This window comes from Penicillium malachiteum, assembly GCF_028827825.1.
Source record: "Penicillium malachiteum strain IBT 17515 chromosome Unknown utg000001l:1.0-8184562.0:1.0-8186909.0, whole genome shotgun sequence".
NCBI classification, from domain to species: Eukaryota; Fungi; Ascomycota; class Eurotiomycetes; order Eurotiales; family Aspergillaceae; genus Penicillium; species Penicillium malachiteum.
In genome coordinates, this window is record NW_026643094.1 from 7931710 (window position 1) to 7950802 (window position 19093).

General features: G+C 46.4%; 10 protein-coding genes across 10 annotated transcripts; 5 read left to right on the forward strand and 5 right to left on the reverse strand.

Moving 5' to 3' along the window:
- Positions 1-285: 285 nt before the first annotated feature.
- N7483_002934 (uncharacterized protein) lies at positions 286-1010 on the reverse strand (the record flags this gene model as incomplete). The annotated part of the gene is made up of 3 exons (XM_057086371.1): positions 286-477; positions 530-880; positions 942-1010. The coding sequence occupies 3 exons, from the start codon at positions 1008-1010 to the stop codon at positions 286-288; spliced, it is 612 nt and encodes a 203-aa protein (XP_056952520.1).
- Positions 1011-1294: 284 nt separating this feature from the next.
- Positions 1295-2092, forward strand: N7483_002935 (zinc-finger domain-containing protein; the record flags this gene model as incomplete). The annotated part of the gene is made up of 3 exons (XM_057086372.1): positions 1295-1645; positions 1731-1898; positions 1958-2092. 3 exons carry the CDS (start codon positions 1295-1297, stop codon positions 2090-2092), a joined length of 654 nt encoding a protein of 217 aa, XP_056952521.1.
- Positions 2093-2440: 348 nt separating this feature from the next.
- N7483_002936 (YjbQ family protein) lies at positions 2441-2995 on the reverse strand (the record flags this gene model as incomplete). Its single annotated transcript, XM_057086373.1, has 2 exons — positions 2441-2599; positions 2720-2995. The coding sequence occupies 2 exons, from the start codon at positions 2993-2995 to the stop codon at positions 2441-2443; spliced, it is 435 nt and encodes a 144-aa protein (XP_056952522.1).
- A 936-nt stretch (positions 2996-3931) lies between these two features.
- N7483_002937 (metallo-beta-lactamase family protein) lies at positions 3932-4849 on the reverse strand (the record flags this gene model as incomplete). Its single annotated transcript, XM_057086374.1, has 2 exons — positions 3932-4120; positions 4172-4849. 2 exons carry the CDS (start codon positions 4847-4849, stop codon positions 3932-3934), a joined length of 867 nt encoding a protein of 288 aa, XP_056952523.1.
- A 1291-nt stretch (positions 4850-6140) lies between these two features.
- On the forward strand, positions 6141-7574 carry N7483_002938 (putative aspartate aminotransferase; the record flags this gene model as incomplete). Its single annotated transcript, XM_057086375.1, has 3 exons — positions 6141-7271; positions 7335-7440; positions 7510-7574. The coding sequence occupies 3 exons, from the start codon at positions 6141-6143 to the stop codon at positions 7572-7574; spliced, it is 1302 nt and encodes a 433-aa protein (XP_056952524.1).
- A 90-nt stretch (positions 7575-7664) lies between these two features.
- On the reverse strand, positions 7665-8844 carry N7483_002939 (NAD(P)/FAD-dependent oxidoreductase; the record flags this gene model as incomplete). Its single annotated transcript, XM_057086376.1, has 3 exons — positions 7665-7894; positions 7964-8543; positions 8605-8844. The coding sequence occupies 3 exons, from the start codon at positions 8842-8844 to the stop codon at positions 7665-7667; spliced, it is 1050 nt and encodes a 349-aa protein (XP_056952525.1).
- A 1343-nt stretch (positions 8845-10187) lies between these two features.
- Positions 10188-11309, forward strand: pre6 (proteasome core particle subunit alpha 4; the record flags this gene model as incomplete). The annotated part of the gene is made up of 5 exons (XM_057086377.1): positions 10188-10215; positions 10295-10301; positions 10360-10412; positions 10524-10911; positions 10985-11309. 5 exons carry the CDS (start codon positions 10188-10190, stop codon positions 11307-11309), a joined length of 801 nt encoding a protein of 266 aa, XP_056952526.1.
- A 337-nt stretch (positions 11310-11646) lies between these two features.
- N7483_002941 (CHY zinc finger protein) lies at positions 11647-12346 on the reverse strand (the record flags this gene model as incomplete). The annotated part of the gene is made up of 6 exons (XM_057086378.1): positions 11647-11728; positions 11783-11884; positions 11953-12014; positions 12075-12148; positions 12207-12250; positions 12342-12346. The coding sequence occupies 6 exons, from the start codon at positions 12344-12346 to the stop codon at positions 11647-11649; spliced, it is 369 nt and encodes a 122-aa protein (XP_056952527.1).
- A 405-nt stretch (positions 12347-12751) lies between these two features.
- Positions 12752-16683, forward strand: N7483_002942 (putative inositol polyphosphate phosphatase; the record flags this gene model as incomplete). The annotated part of the gene is made up of 6 exons (XM_057086379.1): positions 12752-12799; positions 12858-15234; positions 15289-15498; positions 15560-15819; positions 15883-16550; positions 16605-16683. 6 exons carry the CDS (start codon positions 12752-12754, stop codon positions 16681-16683), a joined length of 3642 nt encoding a protein of 1213 aa, XP_056952528.1.
- Positions 16684-17235: 552 nt separating this feature from the next.
- N7483_002943 (glycoside hydrolase family 27 protein) lies at positions 17236-18894 on the forward strand (the record flags this gene model as incomplete). The annotated part of the gene is made up of 7 exons (XM_057086380.1): positions 17236-17310; positions 17379-17511; positions 17570-17710; positions 17773-17862; positions 17913-18212; positions 18268-18452; positions 18505-18894. 7 exons carry the CDS (start codon positions 17236-17238, stop codon positions 18892-18894), a joined length of 1314 nt encoding a protein of 437 aa, XP_056952529.1.
- Between the last annotated feature and the right edge of the window lie 199 nt (positions 18895-19093).

Genomic DNA, 19093 nt, shown 5'->3' on the forward strand with positions numbered 1-19093 from the left:
CAAGTTGATCATAGATGTGATTGAATTGTACGCTACTGTATATACCAGATGGAGGAACTCTTTGTCTTTAAGTCTTAATAGAGGAATGTGTAAACTTTTCACTTTCATTTGCCCATAGATTTGATTTCAGTACATCTTTGGACATCTTGCAACTTCAAGAAACTTGAACCCGTAACTTTTGCTCGAGACGCCGGAACTATGCAGAAACGCCCATACCCAACATGAACACCGAGGGGATATTTGAAAATGCAACAAGAGAGAGAAGAAATAATACCGCGGCCGTGTTCAATAATCGCCACTCTTTCGCTTCTTCTTCTTCCCCTCTCCGTGGTGAATGCCTTGGCCACCAGAGCCGGAAATACCACTCATGTGCTTGAGCTTCTTTGATTCCATCCTGTTATTCATTTCTGCTTGGGTCATCGTGCCCTCCTCTACCATCCTTCTGTATTTCATTGTAAGGTCGCTCTCCACGGGTGCCTATAGAGTATTAGAAAAGGAATCCTATCAATAAGGTATGTATAATACTGACCACAGGCTTCTCTAGTTCCTTGCGCTTGTGACCACCAAATGATCTCCGGCCGCCTAGCTCCTCATCATCAAGTGATACATCGACCTCGACAGCCCAGGGCTGGGACTGAGGAGCCGCAGGAGGGAGGTCAAGAGTCCATTCTGTCTCGCCAGATGCAGCGGCCGTTTGCGACATAGCTTCCCGGCGCTTCTTCTCTTCCTCGGCAAGTGCTGCGGAGATAGCCTCAAGATCGGATTGCGCTGCAGAGGTGCGATTGTCCAGTGATTTGCGTTGGCGCTTAGTATTGTGCTGATCGCTATCGGAAGACTGAGATTCTTTGGCTGCGGCTGAAGCTGCAGCACGCTGCATGAACTGTGAAGATGTTAGCTTGATATTCTGCCATGCCTCACGCGCAACAATAAAGCTGATATACCTTCATAGTAAGAAGACGGGACGACATGGTCTTGTCTACTTTACCAGATTTGGCTGGAGAAGACGACATGATGGGCAATGAAAGCTTCAGCTCTGAAAATATGGAGTCTGACGCGAGCTTTTTCCCAAGGTTGAAATGGAGAGAGAAAGTTGATTAGAGTTAAATAAAATGTGGTGGCAGAAACCGGCGAAGATACCGACTCCAAGCTATATCCAGTAGGCGGTCAGTACCCACCAGTCACACCTCTTGGATTATTCAGTTTGCACTGTCGCGGTATCTTGAACTTCAATCCCCAATCCTGTTTCCTTTTCACATCCACTCCACTCCTGTCCTCGGGACTCAATCTGCCCAGCATGATGTCCTGTAGCCGCCGCCTCACATCTCTGGCATCTATCCGCCCATTTGCTGTCCGTGCTTACTCTTCCACTGTGCCCCGTCTGCACGAGAACCGCATGCAACCTAATGACCCCTCTCCGCCAGCCAAGAAGCCCAGTGTCTCTGTGTCTGATGCCCCGGCCAAGTTCACTGCCCCAGTTGCCGACCTGCTGAACATGGACAACACCTATGTCGAGGACCCTGCCGTTGGCGAGCAAATCCGTACCCTCCAGGCCCCGAACCGATCTACCACCTGGGCTGCCAGCCAACAGCCTCGTGAGGAGGCCATGACTGGTCCCCGTTTCGAGCAAACTATCATGGAGACTCAGGTATGTGGGACTTGATACAGCTATGATTCGAGCCATTGATAGCACAGCATCCCGGAAACTTGCGACTAATGAATCCCTTGTATAGCCTCGGCCCTTGGCTGCCATTGAGCTCATTCACAAGCAACCTGTCCGATGGACCAAGTCCAGAGTTGTCAGCTGTGACGGTGGTGGTGGTCCCCTTGGTCACCCCAAGGTCTTCATCAACACCGACAAGCCCGAGATTGCGACCTGCGGCTACTGCGGTCTGCCCTTCGTATGTTACAACAACAGCTCTTTGTTCAATAGACACCCGCTAACTTCTTCCCATGACAGGCCCAAGAAAAGCACAAAGCCTACCTTAAGTCCCTGCCTGCTACCAGCTACCCCCTCGAGCCCACCGGCCACCCAGCTGAAGTGAACGAGTCCCAGCGTGTTCCCCCCGCCACCGGTGGTTTGGAGCAGCGGTAAACGACTAGCATCCGATTCCTTTTGTCGGCGTTGATTTACTTTATGCGTGTTCCAGTACTAGTTTCTTTTCATCTTCCCTTTTTTTTTGGGCCCGAGGCCATGTACAGAAATATCGACCAATTGGATATGCCTTCTGCCCAATATGAGGCTCTAGAGATTTACGACTATCTTGAGCCTGTTCTCTGTGTCTGCTGCTATACTCCAAAAGTCTGACCTGACCCGGATTATTCAAATGATATCTATACTCGTGAGGAAGCTCATGAATACTTCGGTTATAGTGACAGAACAAAATAGATCATGAATAGGTTCTCTCGGTAGAATCATAGTTGGTTTCTTTTTTTATTTAAGTTACACCTTCTGGCCTTGGATGGTTGCGACAACCTTGCGCGAGTGGCGGCTTGTGCGGAATTCCAGGTACCAGATTCCCTGCCATGTTCCGGTCGCCAGACGACCGTTCGTGATTGGGATATTGACCGAGGCACCAACGAGGGCAGACTTGATATGAGCCTGGCAAGTAAATATAGAATCAGCATCAACTTCAATCAGCTCAACTACGCAATGAAGAACAAGATATAGACATGTAGAGAAGTATGAAGCAAATGTGAATAGAATAGACGTCATACGCACCGGCATATCATCGTCTCCCTCAGCAGAATGACGGTACAGGTTACCCTTGGGGTCAGAAGGCGCAATGCGATCAAGAGCATCACTCATATCGGCGCGAACATCATCATCCCAGTTCTCATTTAGCGAGAGCGCACAGCTCGTGTGCTGAACGAAGAGGTTCAACATGCCGACCTTGAAATCGCGGATCTCGGGAACCTCGGACAATACATGGTCGGTGATTAGGTAGGAGCCTCGACTGCGCGCAGGCAGGGTGAAGTTTTTTTGAACCCAAGACATGATGGTGGGGGAGGGATGTGGAGATGTTGAAGCGGGGAGGTTTAGAGAACTTGAATAAGATGGAGTCAATTGGATGAAGTCATTCGATGATCCTCGTGAGTCACTGCATAATACTGCTGTTGCCAGCAAGTCAACTTGATGACTGGAATAAGTTCATACCGTGTGACTCTTTATTTAATTCTATTACTTCTTGTTCTTGTAGAAAAAGTTGTTTTGATATCTATACCCCTCCAGGTATTATCAAGCTGAATATAGATAATTAATACTTATAAGCTTGGAATCTAACTAACTATTAGTTAGTTAACATTTTGTATTACGTAACCAAATGTCAGTTCAAGTTCAAGTTCAAGTTCGCGTCAAATCTCAAACGTTCCAAGCCCTGGAGGTTGGAAAGATCTCGGGACGGACCTCGGGACCAACGATGGATCTGCCAGTGCTTTATTCAAGTTCAAGTTTGTCCAGATGTCTTCAACATTTGAAGTTGGTAATCCTCCTTTACCACCTCCAGAGCTGGGCACCTGGGCAGAAGGCGAACTACTGAGTTCTGGAGGAAGTACAGCATTTTGAACAACCCTGTAAATGTTCAAGTTTGGGCACATTGATTCGTTTGAAACAATGGATTATTGTACTGTTTATACAAGATGTACATGTGTAAGTTACAAAGTATGAAACTTGGAGCAACCAAAGTTTGAAGCACTTCCAAGGTTGAGGGTGAGCAATCAGTCCGAGTCGCTCCAAATCGTTGCCGAATGGTCCCAAGTGCCTGAAAAGCAGTGAATGACAATACTAGTAGAATTTATATGGATGCATGCATGTGTGTAGAGATAAGTCTCGAACAGCCACGGCAGGCTAGATTCGACATCTGAACCTTGGAAAGTATGTCTACTAGTAGAGATAAGAAATCGAGATAAACCAAAGGTAAGCTATGAGTGTCTCCTATACTTCGTTCAGCAAAGGATGTTGAAGGTAGCCAGATGCCTTGACGACAATCTTGGCGCTTTCAAGGATTCTTTCTTTGCTTTTGCCTCTGGTGTCCTGTGCTAAGAATGCACCGTGAGCATCATTGAAATCGAGGTCTTTGATCGCTTTCCAAATATCATATATAGCATCAGGAGGAAGAGGAATCTATAAACACTGTCAGTGAAATTCAAATCTTACACAGTGGGGATGACTCACATAGTTGGGATACGACCACATAAACGCAAAAGAGGCAGTGCCAGGTGGGCGATTGACGGTGTAAAGGCCACTCGGAACAATCATAATGGTGTCGGCAATGAAGAGCTTTTTGGCCGACTTCCACCAAAGGACCGAGCTCCCAGGGAAATGACCACCCGTCTTGACAGCGATTATATCCGATGCATCTTGATTGCCATCAGATTTGCCTGAAGATGGAAAGCTAAGTCTCTGCCCATTCCACAATTTCAGTCTCTGACCATCACCACAATTCCCGAGCCACTCCTCATCTTCTGCGGATATGTACAGGTCACAATTGAAGGTCTCAGCCCATTGAATACTGGTGGAAAAGTAGTGTGGATGCGAAATCACAATGGCGTCGATTCCCCCAAGTGAGTTTACGCGCTGAATCGTTTCCTCATCAAGATAGGTAATACAGTCCCATAGGATATTTCCAGTGGCTGCACCACCAAGACAAAGGAAAGCTCTCTGGCCAATACCCAGCTTGGGAGCAGTGTGAATGGCTATTAGATTGGGATTCTCCGGGTAGGTGGTGAAGACGTTGTGGTATTTCTCCTTTGACGAATGCAAGCTTTTGAGTGTCGTCCACGACTGGCTGAATACAGAGTTAGCTCGTGGCCCAAGGCAATTCTGGTGGTGATTGAAAGCCGTCGACTCCATGTGAGGGGAGAAGGCGGGGGTATTTTACCCAGTTGGAGGTACATATTGACGTGGATCATCACAGATCTTACATGAATTCAATCCTGCATTAACGTCATACTGAATCCCACAAGTTGAGCAAATAAGAAGATCAAGAGTTGAGAAAGCCATGGCGGATGAGTAAAAAGAGATAGAAAGGATTAGGTATGTTGTGATGAGAAATAAGGTGATGACCTCGGGAGTAACGAAGGTATTTGGAGTAGTACTCCGTACATTTTAGACATCTACTAGACGTTGTAGACTCATCGCTAGTACATAGTAGTAGTCTATATGAATATGAACAATGAACAATGAACAATAAAAATTATCATAATAATGATAACATTATTGAACTCTTCATCAACCGAGGCCCTTGAAACTCCAATAATTGAACACACCTAGGTGTCATTGATAAGATACCTAACCTACAGGCTACACATGCCGTTTTGGGTCATAAGGACCCGCCTGCCGCCAGTGGATTTAGGATCCACCAAGAAAATAAAAAAAAATAAAAAGATGGAAAAAATTGAAAAAAAGAAAGGGACGGCCGTGGGTCGAACACGGGATCTACAGATAACTTGTTTATATGGAACATATGATTCAATACACCGTTGCAATCTGTCGCCTTACCACTTGGCCACCGCCCCAGAACATTGACATGGCTTGCCAAATTTACCTATATATTAGAGTTTTCCTTAGCAGAAGGAAAACTACCTTCTGTTAGATATGTAAATTTGGAATATTGTATATCAAACATTTAATGTTTAATTGTCCACACAGATGTTTGTGAAATAGATTAGCTAGATCAGAATTTGAAAGAGAAATATTAAATTATATCTCACCAGTGACTCATAGAATTCATTACCATTATTTAAAGTATTCTCTTTCTGTTTACTTTGAATGTTGGAACCACTGGTATGGAGTTCTAAGATAACCTTGGATCTATGGTTTCACACCCGCACCACATGTTCAAATGTCCATACTACGCCACACCCAAAGCTCGGAGCAGACAAGTGGCTCATTACAAAGGGCGCTAATATCATCCATTTCTTCATTTATGAAGTGGATTTTGTCTTCCAAGTTTTCAAGGTTAACGGGACCAGACGGATAAAGCCGGGTATTTCAGTCAGGCATCGGGTATTTGAGTACACTTTGTGAACAAAAGAACTCTTGTAGATTTACTATAAATAGGCCATAGAAATGTAGGTATTATGAAGGTTCACTCAAGGTACCTTGACAAATTTAAATCTAGAGTCTTTGAATTGATACAATTATGGGGTCATTGTCTGACCCATTAGCCTTGACGGAGGGTGATCTAAAGAACTCTAGATTTACTTCCCTCCCACCAACACCCCCAGATGAGCCATTCGCAGTCAATGGAGCATACATTGAAGATAAAGATCTTCAAAAAGTCAACTTAGGTATTGGAGTTTACCGCACAGCTGACGGACTCCCATGGCCATTACGAGTTGTCGAAGATGCTGAAGAGCGCCTTCATGAAGTAAAGAACGTGCATAGACACGAGTATCTCACCATCCAAGGAGATAAAGAGTTCCTGAGACTAGCATCAGATCTTGTGTTTGGGTCTGAAGCAAGAAAGAGCGCGCAACTTGTAGCCGGGCCAGACAGAGACCGAGTGGTATCCATCCAAACAGTCTCTGGCACAGGCGCAAACAGACTTGGTGCGGAACTTTTGGCTAGAAATATCCGGCCAGGATGTGTTTGGATCCCTGATCCAACTTGGGCGAATCATCATACAATCTGGGATTTGGCTGGAGTTCAGAGGAAGACTTACCCTTACTACAACAATGCATCAAAGTCTTTTGACTTTGAGGGCACAGTTCGAACTCTTTCCAAATCAGCAAAGCAAAATGATGTTATTATTCTTCATGCCTGTGCACATAATCCTACCGGTGCAGACCCAACACAAAAGCAGTGGAAAGCGTTAAGTGAGCTGTGTAAGGCCAAAGGCTTGATTCCTTTCTTTGATCTTGCCTATCAAGGCTTTGCGTCTGGGAATCTCGAGCAAGATACATGGTCTATCCGTCACTTCTTTAGATGTGAGCCAAAACTGGAATTCTGTGTGGCACAGTCCTTCTCGAAGAATCTTGGACTGTATGGACAACGGGTAGGAGCCTTACATGTTGTTACTTCCACTGCCAGTCATCAGACTTCTCAGAACCTGCTCGGAACCCTTTGCCATCTTGTTTGGGGAGAATACTCTATGGCTCCAAGAGGAGGCTCGGAGATAGTTCGAACCGTGCTAGGAGATCAAGGTCTGAAAAATAAGTGGTTTGATGACCTGGTGACAATGAGTGAGAGGATTCGACGAATGAGACAGGCTCTATATGATGAGTTGGCTCGGTTGAAGACACCGGGAGAATGGGATCACATCTTGAAGCAGGTAAGTGACTGATTTCTAGAGATCCAGATTTTTTGAGAATTGATTAGAAACTGACGCAAACAGATTGGCATGTTTACCTACCTTGGATTATCGGAGACGCAAGTGATGGAGATTCGATCTAGGCATCATATCTACATGCTTAAATCTGGTCGTATATCAATCTCTGGATGTAAGTAATAGTATCATGATTACTATTTCCGCCTTGATGGTGACACGAGTACTGATCCGCAAATTCTAGTGAACGAAAATAATGTCAAATATGTTGCACAGTCCATAGACGACGTTGTTCGCACTGGGCTTTGAGTTCAAGTCGGAAATGATGGATTTAGACATCGAAAAATTCGTCTCCTAACGAGAGCTTACCGTACACAATATTATTGAGATACTTTGAGACTAAAAGAAGCCAGAATTTTTAACTGCCAACCTTTCCGAGGTCGATTTGAACAGTCTTGGAAGACCGGTGTCCTCATAATCAACATCTTTCACAATCATTCTTGCAACACCTTGAGAAGCAGTAAATATCAACATCATTCCAGCCCCATTAAACCCAGCTAACAGCCATTGGTTAGATGAGCCTGGAACTTTCCCAATGTGTGGTAGAGCATCTGGAGTCTCGCCCATTACTGTTATCAAGTATCTCAATTAGTAAAGGTACCTAGTAGATTCTTCTTTTTTTGAACAAGATAACTTACTTCCAGTCCAAATTGCATCATGGTATGCTTTGGCATTCTCCCATCCTTGGAAATGCGTCTCCATCACTGAATTAAAATGCTCCGTAGCAGCATCATTGATCAATGTTGTATCATCAGTGGAATTCCACCATTCATTCCGATCAATCTTGCCTTCGTATGTCCATTTGGCACCCCCGAGAATGATTCCGTTATCGGGCCTTGGGTTAAGATAGTTTGCATATCGCGGATTAAAATGCAAGTTGTAAGTATGGTCAAGTTTCTTTGCGGGAGTGAAAGAAGATACGGGAGCAAGATGCGAATTCTGTCCCTTGAAGGGGGTGATGACGCCCTCAAACTGGGGTAGTAAAGCTGCTGTATAGGCGTTCGTTGCGAAGATTGTTTTGCTGGCCTTTAATTCACCCCTCGATGTTGTCAGAGTTGTATAATCAGCAAATTCTTCAACTTTTTCAACGCATGTTTGAGTGTAAAGCTTTCCACCGAGTTCTAATACTCTGGCCAATAGAGCTGTGACTAGCTTGTATGGCCAAAGAGAGACAGCAGGGACACTGATAGCACCCTTGGTGTTCTTAACTCCAGTTATCTGTTTAAAATAACTCATTAGCATATACTATTTTTCAGAATTTTAGACGTTGCCAATTCACCTGATCTGACTCTGGAGCGTCAATCCATCTCATGTGTTCAGCCCATGGATCAGCTTTATGAGCTAAAACAAACTCTTTCATCTCACAAGCATGAACTTCATCAAAGTAGATATCAAAAGATCGAGTCACACGAAGCTCGCAATCAATATTTTCCTTCTTAGTGACATCTTCCAGTGCGACCAGTTGATTGAAGATGTGAGCAACCATCTCTGCTGTATCATCAGGGCCAAAGTCTGTCATCATGCGCCGCGCAACCCATGGTGCAAGTTTGAGATGGCCACCTTATCACCGAGATCGTTAGTAATTGATGGCAAATAGTTGAAATATATCTGATTATTCTTACCATTGCGCCCGGTCGCTCCTGTACAAGCCTCACGGGCCTCGAGGAGAACAAGAGTGGGTTTGGTTGTCCCAAAATCTGAAGCCGAGAGGATATGGTATGCTGCAGCTACACCTGCTAGTCCAGTACCAATGATAGCTACATCACATTGATCGGGGACACTTTCTGAAGACTTGAATGAGGCCAGTGGATGGGGCTTCTTCAACCAGTAGGAGGATAGGGGGGTTCTTGGCTGGAAAGCCACAACTCCGCTCGGTGGAAGACATGGATATCCCGTATTCTGATGTGAGGTTAAATAAGTCCGAGTCAGTTTGGTGTTATAAAAAAGGCATCGAAAGATGTGTTTAATCGTATAAATGAGTTATTCTGATAAGATGATTAACCCCTCTTCTATCCCACCTTCCAAAACAAGCCTAGTAGATCTTGATTGATAATAACCTTGGAAGAGAAGATGGGAAGCCTGAAAGGTTTAGTCTCAAGAATAGCTGGAAGCCCTGGAGATACATATGTACTTCGAAAAAATTTAATTCAAGAGGTTGATAGGTAGGTAGTATCCATGATGTACTATAGTTTACGTGCTATTGTGGATTGACTCGGAGGTTTAAGTTGAGACTCGGATGAAAGCTCATTCGGACTCGGACATCTGGATGTGCTACTATATATTGAACACTAGATATCACTACATAGTACTATGGGATGAGTTGAGCAAACATTCAAGTTTTGAACTACATATAACCTTGGAATACGAGTGGTTTAAGCAATTTTAGTGCACAGATGACAAAAATGTAGAACAAATCTTATTTTAAACATTTCAGTAATAGATTCTATATTCCCAGGGAAAAGATGTCAACTGGTGCAAGTGATATAGAAGAATACCAGAGGAACTGGTTGACTTAGGGGTTTACTTGGGCATGATGGAAAAAAATTGGTCTTATTATCCCGGTAATTGTAAACGAATTCTAGGGTCACTCATTAAATAAATGCCCAAGTAATCTCAGTCTATACCTGGTAAATGGTATCAGTATAAACATGTAACCGCGCGGCAGCGCCAAGGCAGCCATGGGCATTCGCGTCCCACCGCCTGCTGAGATCCCGTCATTGCTTGCCGCAACATCATCGTGCTCTCTGCTCTCAGTGCCTTTCCACCTCGAACTTATCCCAACTCCATTTCCTGTGATCTATCAAGATCATACCGACCTTAAGGAATCTACAGCCAGCTTGATTTACCCTATCCTGGTTCACAATGTCCGGCTACGACCGAGCTCTTTCAGGTAAGCCAGCTAGCTCCTCACCAACCAGCTCCCTTTGCTCCGTCTTCAGTACAGGAACCATGAAACTAATTCCCTCCAGTCTTCAGGTATGCCCTATCTATTGGAGTCTCCAGCTATTGCTCAACTTATCTAACCCCGTTCCAGCCCTGATGGGCACGTCTTCCAGGTCGAGTATGCGATGGAGGCCGTGAAGCGAGGTAAGATCCCAAGCATCATCTCCCCCGATCGGATACGTCAACCACATTGCTTCGTTTGAATATTAGTGGATGGGGGTTTGAATTCAGTGACTAACCGCACTGACTACATAGGAACATGTGCCGTTGGTGTCAAAGGCAAGGACATCGTCGTCCTCGGTTGCGAGAAGCGCTCCGCCCTCAAACTCCAAGATACCCGAATTACCCCCTCAAAGATCGCCTTGGTGGATGACCACGTGTGCCTGGCTTTTGCTGGTTTGAATGCCGATGCTCGTATCTTGATCGACAAGGCTCGTTTAGAAGCCCAGTCGCACCGCCTGACTGTGGAGGACCCCGTCACCATCGAATATATCACCAAATACATCGCCAGTGTGCAACAGAGATATACACAGAGTGGTGGTGTGCGTCCATTCGGTATTAGTACACTGGTCGTTGGTTTTGACAAGAATGACGGCACACCGCGTCTGTACCAGACTGAGCCGTCAGGTATCTACTCGGCTTGGTGAGTCTTTAACCATTCCTATTTATGAATCCTAACCAGAAGGATTTTCTAACATCAATTGCTCAAATTATAGGAAAGCCAATGCCATCGGCCGATCCAGTAAGACGGTCCGGGAGTTCCTTGAGCGTAACCACCAGGAGGATATGGACCGGGAGCAGACTATCCAGCTGACTATCAAGTCATTGCTGGAGGTCGTGCAGACAGGTGCCAAGAACATTGAAGTCGCTATCATGGCCCCTGGTCAGCGGGTTGAGATGCTGCCAGATGACCAAATCGAGGCCTATGTCAAGAGCATTGAGACTGAGAAGCAGGAGGAGGCAGCTAAGAAGAAGACTGCTCGTGGCAGTACTACTACCACGGCCATCCTCACCCGACCCGGTGGTGAATCGACCGATTAAAGGAGATAAGAGAGTATCTGGCCATTTAAACCAAGGGCTGGAGATTTGATATTGGCCGAATTACCGTAGCGTTGGTCTCCTTTATTAACGAGAACTCAAAACCACGACCTATCCCACTTTTATTTCTCCTGTTCCTTTGTGATCGTACTGTACAGTGTAAAAAGATTAAAAAACAAATTGGCAAAAATGCAGGGTATTGTTGTCTGGTCTATCACCGACACAAGGATGAACCCGCTAAGAAGGGCTAAGAACGACGGGAAAAGGTGTATGTAGAAAGCAAAGGAACCGTCATATCGTCAACATCATGAAATTATAACATGCACCGGGGGTTTCGACTCTAACCCAAGCGATCGGAGATATCACGGAAGTTGAAAATGGACTTCTCTTGATCAGCACGAACACGGTCGTCCTTCAGCATTCTGGTTATGGTCAGCATCTGCCTCTAAGAATGACGATTGACTCAAATAACATACCGGCTGTCCATGCGGGCATCTTCACCCTCGATTTGTAGATTGGCCTTTGGTGTGACGGCATCAATAACGTAGTGATTATCGCAGTGTGGGCAGTATTCGTCACTGGAGAAGAGTAGAAAGCAGGGTTAGTTTTCAACAAGCCCCGTAGCCAAGATTAATGGAATACATACCTGTCTTCAAACTCAGAGGCGTCCTTGCGGAAGCATTTCTTGCACTTCTTGCAGGCGAAAATCTGTGTATCGACATTTAGAATCCGTGGCGTCGGAAAGTTGGAGAACTAGCGGGGACACACCATTTCTTGAGCCTTCTGCAGCATATGCGACTCCTGTTCTTGGTGACACTCGGCGCAATCAAACCACTTGCGACCTAATATGTACGACCACTGGTAAGCTTTTGATCAAGAGGGGATATTCGTTTGACATACAGCAAGGGGAGCGGATAGCCACTTGGGCATTCAGGACGTGTTTACTGTAAAGTGAGGTGTTAGCTCTTATTTTTAGGCTTTCGCAATGGAAGAATAGCAAGTCTGAACTAGCATAGATAGTCGTCAATCACTTACCACATGATGCTAACTGTTTTCAAGCGGGGTTGTGCAGGTGTCAGAAGACAATGAGGCTCCGAAGAGGGAAGAAGGTTGCGCAGGAACCAGTTGATCAACTACTCTCCCGTGATCCTCCACTTTCCTCCCCGCCACAACCATCTCAACTTACTTCTTCTCCTAACTTCCAAGACCTTGCGAACAGGTTTATTGTTTACTTGGCCTTGTGTACTGCCTCGAAGTACATTGTTTTGCTTGTCTTGCTCTGAACCCCAACTTACCCCCTCTGCTCTCCAATTCCAATCAACACCATACTCCCCCACGGAGCCTCATACCAGTTCCCACATTACTGCTTCAACGGAATCACCAAGTTCCAACGCTTATGATCGATCTCCCCGACTGGTTTCGGCGACGGATCTGCATTTACGGCCATGGAGGGAAATGCGAAGGGCGCGGAGAATGCGGATGATGCTCCTATTGTAAGCTTGCGCAACTTGTCCCAATATGCCACGCGGCAAGGTTAACCCCCGTCAACAGAGACCAGTGTCCTCCCTACTGTCCCATTTCGAAACCCTGTCCCATCGCAAAACCAAATCTACAGTAGGAGTTGGTTCCGGTACCCATGAACCCACAAACCGCTTTCTTAGGACTCCAGAACCTGGCGAGGAGCCTCAGTCGTCGACTCGAGCCTCCTTAGACCTCCCCCGGCCAACCTCTCCTTGGAATACGTCAGGCGAGGAAAGGCCAGGTCGTCGTAATGAGCCAGTGAATGGGCAACAGCTACGACCTCGTGGATCCCCGGGAAGTCAAAGTCAACATGGCCGGCCTGTTTCTATAAACTTCCAGCGCGCATCCCCTCAGTTACCTCCCACGTTCACTGTCCATGCCCCCCACTCGCCGCCGCGTGTCCAGGAGCGAATCATTCGATCAACTAGTCAGGAAGACCGAATCCCAAGGAGCTCAACCCATCGCTCTAGAGAATCCGTGTCCGCGGGAGTTTCCCCAGGCCCTGCTCTTCGTCCAATCACCCCGACAAGGCTGGGATCTTCCGTTCCTATGGCAGAGATCACACAACGACTATCACCTGGAGGACCCCCTCTGAACGGACAGAACGGACATACAAGCCCACAAGACCGAAAGCTAAAGAGTGCTTCATTGCCACCACCGGCGAATCGAGCAGGGAAGCCTAAGATTCCAGCGAAGCCTGCTATGTTTTCTCACCCAGATACGTCGTCAACGAACTCGTTGGCTCCACGGACTAAGCTGGCGTCATCCGAAGAGCTTGTATCGCCGTTCAGTACTCCTCCCAGTAGCCCGGAGAAGACCCCGATCAAACCAACATCTGCTAAAAAGATTCCTCCACGAATTCCTCCTGCACGGCCTACAACAGAACCGCCGCCACGTCGTTCGTTTGATGAGAGACCTCCAATGTCAATTCTGAATGCGCGAAATGATTCTAGAGAATTGAGTCTCCCTCGGCCTCATCCGATTCCACAGTCTAGCCGAGGTACCAAACCGCTCGTGGTAAAAATCCCGGCCAACCCTTCAGCTTACGCAGATGCATCTACCGCTCCTCCTTTGTCTGCACAAAGACTTCGAGGTACTGATAGCCCACGCGAGCGACCAGGTCTTCCGCCTAGGCCATCCTCGGCACATCCTCGGCGAGCTGGCATTTCGCCTTCGCGAGACCTCCCACCGGTAGCTAGCCCGGCTCCGATGATGTCAGTTCCACGGGCTGCTCCCTCTTATCACCATCAAGTTGAATCTCAAACACCTGTGACAGCCCAGCCACCTCTCCCAATTAGGCGGCAGCAATCTTTGTCTCGTGAATCATCATACCAAGAGCGTCGCATTCCACGAACAGATACCGAAGAAGAGGAAACAATCGCCGAAGAGCCGCCAATTTCTCGAACCGATTATCCTGACGCTTCGCAGGCCAATAGACGACCTCCATACCTCAAGACCGGCCCCAAGGAGATACTCACTCGATATGACACTCGGCTGATTGACGTGTGCGGCAAGTATGTCTGTACTGCTGGGTATATCACACGTGTTTGGGATCTCACTACTGGTGAACAGGTCATGAGCTTGAGCCACGGCGAGACTGTAAAATCCCTCTCACTCGCGTTCAAGCCAGGTAATACACTCGAAGAGGAAGGTCAGCGACTTTGGTTAGGTACCAGTAATGGCGACCTCCATGAAGTAGACATTCAAGCTGGAGGTATCGTGGCGACCCGCTCATATCCATCTCGCCGTGAGGTCATTCAGATCCTACGCCACAAGAAGGAAATGTGGACGTTCGACGATGAAGGTCGACTGTTGGTTTGGATGCCAGATGAGACCGGTGTGCCGAACCTGCAATATAGCTATCACAGTCCCCAGGAGCGTGTAGCACGCGGCCACACATTCTCCATGGTCGTGGGTGATAAGTTGTTGTTGGCCACTGGGAAGGACGTTCATGTGTACCGGCCGAATGCGCGTGATGATTCCTCCTTTAAGCTTTTCAAAAGGCCCTTAGGTCTTCAACACTCAGGTGACGTGACTTCAGGTACGTATACCACCCGGGATGGTGGTCGAATTTATCTGGGTCATGCAGACGGTAAAGTCACTGTCTACTCCTCCGTTGATTACTCTTGTTTAGCCGTGGTCAATGTAAGCGTTTACAAGATTAATTGTCTCGGATTTGTGGGAAACTACCTTTGGGCAGCTTATAAAACGGGTATGATCTACGTTTACGACGTCAGAACCAACCCGTGGACTGTGAAGAAGGACTGGCGGGCCCATGACAGTCCGGTCTCTGCCTTTGCGCTGGACACGAGCAGTGTTTGGACGATGAATCGATTGCAAGTAACGTCGATCGGTACTGACAATTGTATTCGTCTTTGGGATGGTATGCTGGAGGATGATTGGTTGGGTGAGTTTTGTGTCATGCCTTTCTTTAGTGGTCTTGTTTTCTAACAAATCGCAGATGCTCGGATGCAAAACAGAGATGTGGAGTTTTGTAGCTTCCGGGAGATCAAGACTGTCATTCTTACATGGAACGCTGGCGCTTCTACTCCCGGTAGTGTACGAACATCCAATTTTATTCAGGAGGCTCTTAATCCAGACGATCCTCCCGACATTGTGGTCTTTGGTTTCCAGGAACTGGTCGACCTTGAAAATAAGAAGATTACAGCAAGTCAGTATTAGCCTGCTATTTCCTTATGTGTCATTTTTCCTTTTCTAACGTGAATCAACAGAGAGCTTGTTACTTGGCAGCAAGAAGAAAGAGAACGGCGAGAAAGAACATATGAGTCGACAGTACCGAGTCTGGGTTGATCACTTGACTCGAACTGTTAATGAGTGTATCCCGCTTGACGAGTCCTATGTTCTTCTTCACACTTCCAATATGGTTGGTCTCTTTACTTGCATCTTTGTTAAACACCAGGAACGCCAGAAAATCAAGAACTTGAGTGCATCGGAAATCAAGCGAGGAATGGGTGGAATGCACGGAAACAAGGTTCGTGACACCTATCTACATCATCCATTATCAGATCATTTCATCGCTAACCTTTCTACATAGGGTGCTCTCATCTGTCGTTTTGTTCTTGATGACAGCTCTATGTGTTTTGTGAACTGCCATCTAGCAGCCGGTCAAACGCAGACCGCCCATCGTAACAATGATATCGCAGCTATTCTTGAAGCGGAGTCATTGCCTGTGGAAAGCAGCCTCGCGGCGCGAAGCGACCAATATGCAAGTGGAGGTGATGGCTCTATGATCATGGACCATGAGATTTGCATCCTTAATGGAGACTTGAATTACCGGATCGATTCCATGCCCCGCAATGTCATCATCAGTGCTGTCCAGCAAAACAACCTTGCCAAGCTGCTTGAGCGTGACCAACTTCTAGCCTCTCGACGCAAGAACCCCGGTTTCCGACTGCGCAGCTTTATCGAAGCTCCTATCACATTTGCTCCGACTTACAAATATGATGTCGGCACGGATGAATATGACTCAAGCGAGAAAAAACGCTCTCCCGCCTGGTGCGATCGCGTTCTTTACCGCGGCGCTGGTCGCGTCAAACAGCTCAATTACCGCCGACACGAGGTTCGTGCGTCTGATCATCGACCCGTCAGTGCGACGTTCAAGGTTCGCGTTAAGACGGTTCAATCCCGAGAGCGGGCTGCGATATGGGATCTGTGTCAACAGGAGTTCCAGGATGAGAAACGTCGGCTTGCTTCTGACGCGAGGTATGTATTTCACTATCCTCTCTACTTGAGTCTCATCACTAATTACCTTTCCAGCATTGAATATCTCATCACTGTACTTGGCACTGACCCCCGTCAGGCTCGTGCTTTAATTCTGGGCAGCGAGACAAAATAAAATAAACGAGGCCTTTCTAAAAGAGGTCATGCATGTATAGTGTATGAGTAACGATCTCACGATAGACCAATGTATCATGATGGAGCTAGAAGCTTGTTGCAAAGTTTCCACTGCTACTGTAGTACTTTTCCCTGTTGATCTTTATGCTAATAATTAAAGGTCTGAGTCCCTATAAACAATAGATTGGAGGTCCGTGATCCCGTAGATCTTTTCTTCTCTTGCAATGACCTGGTCCAGTTGGATATCTTCAAGTACTTTGTTCCACGTTTTATGGCATGACTCGCCAATTAATTATTCTTCAACATACTATACTCGTATTCGACACGTTCTTTAACTCCGGTCCAAGAATGGTCATTCTCTACGCGAATGCACCCTCAGTACGCCACTGCAGGGATCAGCATCTGCTTTGTCTGGTCTATGTTGTTCTGGGTTGCAGATTCCTTGAAAAATTCCCCGCACTTGGAAAATCTATATAAGCATCGGATCTCATTGTTCCAGATTGCCGAATATTCCGAGTTACTCCTCATTAGGTACTCAATTGATCAGATCAATATGTTAACTTCGTTGACGTTGGCTGTGCTTGCAGCTGTTCTTCCTGCAGATGCTCTTGTGAGACCGGATGGTGTGGTATGTTCCCTTCTGGCAGTGTATACAAAAGTCATGGTGACATTTGGATGCTAACTGTCTTAATATAGGGAAGACTTCCTGCGCTTGGATGGAACTCTTGGAATGCATTCGGATGTAATGTGAATGCGAGTGCCATCCTCACAGCAGCGAATGAGATTGTTGAGCTTGGTCTTAAGGATCTCGGATATGAATATGTGAATAGTATGTCTCCAGCATATGTACTAAAAAGCTCATATCAGCGTCTAACATGACTTACTAGTCGATGACTGCTGGTCTGTGATTGATGAACGTAACTCGACCACTCAACGTATCATCCCAAACGCGACCAAGTTCCCAGATGGAATCTCTGGAGTTGCGTCCCAAGTTCATGATTTGGGATTAAAGATAGGAATATACAGCAGTGAGTCAATCTACGAGTATTTCTCTTCAGAGATAATCAGGTTATACTAAATTTGATGACAGGTGCCGGAGAGACTACCTGCGCAGGATACCCAGCTAGTTTGGGATATGAGCAAGTCGATGCGGAGGCTTTTGCTGATTGGGGAATTGATTGTATGCTCAACCTATGCCACTTTCATACTATTTTATTGTTAACATTTCAGACCTGAAATATGACAACTGCGGTGTTCCAACCAACTGGACAGACAAGTATAACGCTTGTGTTCCTGATGACTCTATTGGAAGCAACCCCAATGGCACTTGTCCTGATCTTACGGATCCTGCACCCCCAGGTTATAACTGGGCAGATTCTAATACCTCTATTCGATATGATCGTATGCGTGATGCGCTTCTCGATCAGAATCGGACAATCCTGTTCTCCCTGTGTGACTGGGGTGATGCCGCTGTCAACACTTGGGGTAACGAGACTGGAAACTCATGGCGCATGTCTGGGGATATTGAAGGTTTGTTCTTCTCTCTCAACGCTGTAATTATAGCAAAGCTGACGGGCAATTCTAGCCTACTGGTCCCGTGTTGCCCAGATTGCAAATGAGAATAGTTTCTTGATGAACTATGTTGGCTTCTGGGGCCATCCGGATCCTGATATGCTTGAAGTTGGTAATGGAAATCTCACTGTTGCAGAGAACCGTGCACACTTTGCTCTGTGGGCAATCATGAAGTCCCCCTTGATTATCGGAACTGCGGTATGTTATATCTCCTCATTTGATGCAGCAATGAAACTAACCCAATAATCAGTTGAATGAGCTCAGTGATGATAATCTAGCCACTTTGTCAAACAAATACCTCATCGATTTCTCCCAAGACCCGCTCATTGGCCGCTCTGCTCATCCCTATAAGTGGGGATATAACCCAGATTGGACCTTTGATCCAGTTCACCCTGCAGAGTACTGGTCTGGCCCTTCATCTACTATGAAGGCTACCTTGATTCTCATGCTCAATACAGAAGAAAGGAAATCCACCAGGACAGCCGTGTGGAGCGAGGTTCCCGAGCTGAAGGGTAAAGGCAATTCATTCCGAGTCACCGATGCCTGGTCTGGGAAAGACTTGGGATGTGTTCACAAGTCACACAGTGTTTCTCTTGAGAGCCATGACGTGTCAGTTCTTATTGTTAAGGGATCTTGTTGAGGAGTATTCATTTTTGGTGTGAATTGATAGTTCGAGCTCTTTCACGGACTCGAAGGGACAGAGATGCCTCTCGAAGGACTCGAGATTCTTAGTTATGTATAGGGACAATTATAGTGCAATTGTCAGGAAATAATAGCATGAAACGTACAAATGATCTTTGTTCTTATTATAATTTATTGATAAGCTTTGCTTCATGCTT